The following is a 6430-nucleotide window of genomic DNA, read 5'->3' as shown; positions in this document are numbered from 1 at the left end:
AGTATATATTTTATATTTTCTATACATTCAGACATTACAAAACTTCCAAAATATAGGTTTCAGTTTTAGACCCAGAGCCAGACTTCAAATAAAAAAGAATCAGCAAACAAGTATATTGATAAACCAATATTGACTTTTATTTTGCATTTAGAAAGGGAACACTGTTTAAATTTTTTTACAATCTGTAAAGAAGGTAGTGTAAGAAATAAGCATTTAAGAAACTTAAATGCTTTTAACATAGCAGCACAAATTCAAACCATGACAGTGTTTTTTACTGCATTTACAAACGACATGAAAAACAACACACTGGGATTTTTTGTATCACATTTAAGGATCAAGATGATAAAAAAAAGCACTTGTGTTTACATCTGCTGTTAAATTGTGTACATTTTCAAACCCAATTAGTTGACATTTAAAATTTGCTGTGGCACTTGCTAGCTAGTTTTTATGGAATAGCTCATGATGGTATGAAACTGAACTTTGAAACTGAACTGGAGAGAGAAATTATAATAAGAAGCAGTAGATAAGAAATCATCTCACATAATTCTGTGCTGGTGCCAGTGAGATGAGGTGTACTTCTATGTGCTATCACTAAAATAGGAAACTGAAATAAATGAGACCCTAGGGTTTGGCAAGAAAAGAAAGAAAACTTTCCTTCTGTAATGTATTCACACGTAACTAATGTATTTTAAAAATGGTCCTCAGAGTCTTGATTAACTTACATCAGCATCGAGCTGGAACGGCAGCTGGGACTCGTTTAAATGCCATGCTGGTTAATTTGGAATGCTAATCTGGCTGTTTAAAAGAAGGAATCTGATCTTAGTAAACTAATTGTTCCATTGCCATTACAATTCTCTCTTAACACAAGTGATACAAAAGCATGGAGAGGTTTTTTGCAATTTACTCGATTCACTTAAAATTTATTTATAAAATGCTTTTAGCAGTGGACACGGTCACAAAGCAACTTTACATAAATACAGATATTAAATGAAAATTAACATTTTTAATGTATAAATTTATTAATTTACACAACATAATTAAAAAATAATAATTCCTGCATTTAAAGTAATGCAAAGCCGACGCAGGGATGTTTCTTTCTTTTATTCCCAAAGACCGGAGTTTTGCAGCTTTGCAGTTTTGCAGGTGTTTCATTTATTTCAGATTATTTATGAGGGCATTCTGCGGATTTTATTTCATTTTTTAACTCTAACATCGTCATCAAACAAGCACTCACTCACTGTTAAATACAATACAGCCTGATCACCAGAAACAATATGGCAAATTATAAAATCCTTGACTGTACGGTTTTTACATCGTTTGATATTTTAATGCTTGTAAGGATATAAAACCATAATTTAACCACAGCCTCTTATACCCTTGTAATAGAAACTACAGTTAGACTAAATATATTTAATTTGTTCTGATGAAACAGACAGTTATATGGAGAGCTGGCACAACTGTAACAATGTGAATTCTTTACATGCGTGTATAAGTACATCAATTCCCTGTGTCCTTCTGAAAAGCCAGCTCGAATCGTCCACTCGTGCTAGAGATATTTGTCAAAACATTTTGTGACAGGGTAGTTAACACAGACAGGAGATTTTTTCAAATATTTTTTCCTTACCTTGGTCCTTCCCTGCTTCAGAGACTCTCAGAGTGTAAGAGCAGTGAAAGATGCACACACTGATTTACACAAACTGTAATTGATGCAGAGTGTATAAACATGTTATTGTTTTTTTAATTGATAAAATTATGCTAATAACATAGTAACTATCTATACAATACCATAGTATACACTGTAATTTAAATTATCTCTGAATAATTTAACTCTATCCAGAAATGTTAATTGTGCCAGCTGTCCTGTATCTGAAATGTCAAGTGCATTCTGGATCAATGCAGAATGTGTAACGTACAGTGTGCAAGTTTTTCAGGCATGTATTATATTTCATTGTAAGCGAGGTTACCAGTCTCACCGAAGATACTGAGAAAAACCAACCGAGATCCAGAACTGTCGGTGTGTATTTGTCCAGGGCGTGAACATACATCTGTAAAGAACTCCTGCTCTGTCTCAACAAAAGCGTCACTATGTGTTATTGCAGTATCAATCTCAATCCCAACAAATAATTCAGGAACAAACTTTAAAAATGTAAAATTGTTGTCTTGCATTGTCTCCAACAAGATGAATATCATTGTTATTATCTGAAGAACCATTTCATTATTATGGCACTGGGGATGGAAAGGAATAGCACAAGAACAGAAACAATAAGTGTTTATTGCTGAAGTGAGTTTTACACCAGAGCGGCTGATTATTCAAATTCAAATTCAAAAAAATCATCTTTGTTTCCTTCACCTGATGTTACAGAAAGATGAGATGCTACAGCCCTAATTAAAAGATGTGAGCACTCATGCATTAAAGCACGAGTAAAATAACTAGCGGCATATGGAACTGCTGGCTAAGCCAACACTGATACACAGTAAAAATAGAGACACTACTAACAGAAACAGTACTGCTGACAGGAAATCACTACTTGTGAACATATTCATGTAAAAAAAAAAAAAACCTTCACCTACAAGATTTAGTTTATTTTCTATTTGTCCATGTTCCACCTGCAATAGTACTTCTGCCACAAATGAACAAGCAGACGTCCGTGAACACCTTTAAAATGCAAATTATGTTTATATACCAATGCATTTTCTTTATTCAAGTTATTTAAAGTAAAACTAACCTGTTAACCTTGTCAACACGTTGTCAGTATTTTGCAGATAGTCCTCCAGATAAAGTGCTTCCAAAAGAAACATTCTTTAAAAGCTTGCAGCTTTTACTTAATCCAGATGTTGTTTTATTCTGAAACCAGTGATCTTTATTAATAGCTGAGCTCTGTACTAACAGCACTCATAAACCTTAAGTTCAGCAAGGTATGGATTTGTGCTCCCCATTCTGTGTGATGGGGTTAATCTTTTCCAGGGAAATGTCAGCATCACTGTCCAGGTTGTCTGACATATATGGGGAGAACGTTTCCAAGGTCTTAAACCCTGAATTCTCTTCCTTCTTCTGTACTTCCTCATCCTGGTCTAGTATGCTATGAGGGATTACACAATTGCTGTTGCTGTCACCTTTGGGTATGAGGCCCTTGGGCTGATAGTGTGAGACATGCTTGGATGCTCCGTTGTTGTTGATGCTCACAATCTCTATAGAGTTACTGCTAGGACAGAGATGTTGGCAGCCTAGCAGGTTAGAGAACGCTTTGCGGAAGTCAGCATTGAACGCATAGATGATAGGGTTGAGTGAGGAGTTAGCCCAGCCAAACCAGACAAAGACATCAAAGGTGGTTGGGTTTATGCACGGGAAGTCCACACTTTCATTGGGCTCACAGAAAGGCACCATGCAGTTGAGGATGAAGAAGGGCAGCCAGCAGCACACAAACACCCCCATAATGACCGACAGTGTCTTGAGGACTTTGGTTTCACGCTTAAAGGAAATCTTAAAAGAGCTTTCAGACTCTATGCTGCTACTGTTGCCCCTGCTGCTGTGGCGGTTTTTGGCACTCTCTGCTGCTCGCTCCAGCGCAGATATCCTGCGGATTTGCTTCTGAGCAATGCGGTAGATGCGGGTGTAGGTGACAATCATGATGGCTACAGGAATGTAGAAACTGATGAGGGAGGAGGATATGGCATATGTTCGATTAAGACTAGAATCACAGTTGTCTGGTGGAACTTCAGCGTAGGTGCTGTTCAGTTCAATATAACCTGCACTTTGTGCTTTGTGCCAGTTTAGCTGGACAGGGATGAAGGAGATTAGAACAGACAAGGTCCAAGCCACACTAATCATGATGAACGCCACCTTGGGTGTCATTTTTCGCTCATAACGAAATGGGCTGGAAATGGCCCAGTACCGGTCCACACTAATGACACATAGGTTCAGGATGGAAGCAGTGGAGCACATGATGTCAAATGCCACCCAGATATTGCAGAAAGCACCAAAAGGCCAGAATCCCACAATTTCAGTAGCTGCCTTCCATGGCATCACCAAAATGGCCACCAGTAGGTCTGAAATAGCCAGTGATATAACAAAGAAGTTAGTGACTTTGGAACGCAGATGGCGAAATTTTGTGACGGCAGCACATACCAGTGTGTTTCCCAGTAGAGTGGTCAGGATGAGGAGAGAAAGAAAGCAGCCGGTCAGAACACGCTTTGATGAATCACGCCGCACTAAACTGCTGTCAAGAACCGAGGAAAAATTTACATCCATGGCTTTTTCTCTGAGTAACAGCAGCAGTCACCCCATAATTCCACTCTTCCAAAGTGCGAGGGATGAATCACAGAAGCAGCATAAAGCTTGGTGACTCAAAGATCAGGATAATCTCCTCCAATCTCATAGTGCCAAACATTTTACAAAAATCCATCAGTCATTATTTTAATATTACCTTTGCAGAAGCCATGAAATGGTGTCCCATGTTCCAGTCTCCAAATCCAACTGACATTGTTAGATTGCTGAGAAAACAAACCTAATATAACAAACTGGCAAATCATTCAGTTACTTTAACAGGCTGCTGTTTTTCTTCCCTGTTGCGCAATTTATTCCCTCCAGCATGTTTAAGTAAGCTTGTCCAAGCACAATCATTAGCCTTATACACGAGCTCATTGATGTGCTCTATTGATTGCGTTGCTCTGATTTGTCCCTGAGGCGGACTGCTCTGATTCTGTTCCATCCAGCACAGGCGTCGGTTGTCCACACACAATTCTCATCGTTATTCTGGGTTGGGAAAGGAGACAGGAATGATGTCTTCCATGTGCCTTCTTTCGCGCTGTCTGAGCCATTCCAATCGGCGTTTAAATATATTCACTTCCTTCAGGTTTGCAGTTCCAGCAGTGGCTCGGACAGTTTACTTCAGACTATTGGGTTCTGTGCATTCTATCAGGAGAGGGAATGTTTCTATGAGTAGACTGAATGAGATTACTCAGTTAATAATGCGCTCTGAAATCTGCTCTGTCTCTTCGTTTTGGAATCGCGCGCGCATAACGGAAGAAAAATCCCCGACGGTATTTTTAATTAGATTTTAATAAGAGCAAGAATCCAAAGGTTGTTGTCTTGGGTAAACCTGTCCTCACCATCACTAAGAGGAGATAGATCTCTGTCCACGTCATCTTTAAATCCAGTCACAGTGACTTTACTGATGCTCCGGATTCCGGTGACCGGAATGGATTTTGTCGGTTCCTTCATTAGTAATTAGATCAATTAGAAGTGCAGCACTAAGTCAGTCCTCCCGTGCTCTTTCCTCAGCGGTGTGTTTCTGTCGATCTGAAGTGAACCGAACCGAACTGAACCGGGTGTTCTCGTGCGCGAGCCGTTGGAACATAAAACCGGTTTAGAAACGCGCCCATGTTGAAGGTTATTTTACCTTCAGTCGTTTTAAAGGTTATTACACGTGAACGCTATGATCTTCGGTTATTTCCACAGACGTTATAACGTGAGAAATATGCCCTCTTTCCGCTATTTATTTATATTAGGTTATTTTATATCACACGTGCAGTTATGAGCGCGTGTGCTGTAGGCTGCAGTGTCACCGGTGAGACGCGATGATGTGCCATAGCTGCTTATTTACTACATATTGAATTGTTGGATGAGGCCATCTGCTGGAGCTCTCATTAACACTTACTTTACTTTCATGAATGGTTTAAATCCAGGAGAAAAATCAGCCTTCACCACATCCACCCGTACAGCGTGTCATTTTATTTTAAAATCGACAAATTTATAAATTCACACAAACTTAGTGTGGACTGCGCACGCGTAAAACAGAACTCACCGTGACCTCAGGATTAAGATAAAAAATTTAACCACATATACTTCATCACTGTGGTGTGAACTCCAGATAACCTCCGGGATCCATGTCATTCATTACCAGTGCAGACCGTGTGAGAACTGTTCCATGGAAAGATGGAACTAGTGGAGACCGGGTCTGGTTGTAACACTTCAGTAGCACAATCCACTTTTCTTTGCAGAAGTCGATAGTTTTCACAGATATACAGTCCCCTTCAAAACTATTGGAACAACAAGGCCAATTCATTAGTTTGTGCTACACCAAAAACATTTGGGTTTGAGATCAAAAGACGAAGAAGAGACGAGAGTTTAGGATTTCAGCTTTTATTTCTTGATGTTTATATCTAGACGTGTTAAACAACATAAGACATAGATCAGACCACCCAATGTTTAGGCAAGTATAGGAACATAAGTAGGTTATATTCAATTAAGTAAATGAAAGTAAACAACACTTAATATTTGGTCGCATATCCCTTCTTTGCAATAACTGCATCAAGCCTGCAACTCACTGACACCAAAATGTTGGGTTCTTCTTTTGTGATGCTTTTCCAGGTGTTTACCGGAGCCTCTATCAGCTGTAGTTTGTTTCGGGGGCTTTCTTCCTTCACATGC

The 6430-nt window shown here is 39.1% G+C and overlaps 1 protein-coding gene across 1 annotated transcript; it reads right to left on the bottom strand.

Moving 5' to 3' along the window:
• Positions 1-201: 201 nt before the first annotated feature.
• Positions 202-5437, bottom strand: drd1b (dopamine receptor D1b). The gene has a single exon (XM_047161938.2). It carries the CDS (start codon positions 4247-4249, stop codon positions 2909-2911), a length of 1341 nt encoding a protein of 446 aa, XP_047017894.1. The 5' UTR covers positions 4250-5437; the 3' UTR covers positions 202-2908.
• Between the last annotated feature and the right edge of the window lie 993 nt (positions 5438-6430).

This window comes from Ictalurus punctatus, chromosome 18 (genome assembly GCF_001660625.3).
Source record: "Ictalurus punctatus breed USDA103 chromosome 18, Coco_2.0, whole genome shotgun sequence".
NCBI lineage: Eukaryota > Metazoa > Chordata > Actinopteri > Siluriformes > Ictaluridae > Ictalurus > Ictalurus punctatus.
The sequence above is the reverse complement of the archived record's forward strand: the minus strand, read 5'-3'. Positions and strand labels throughout refer to the sequence as shown.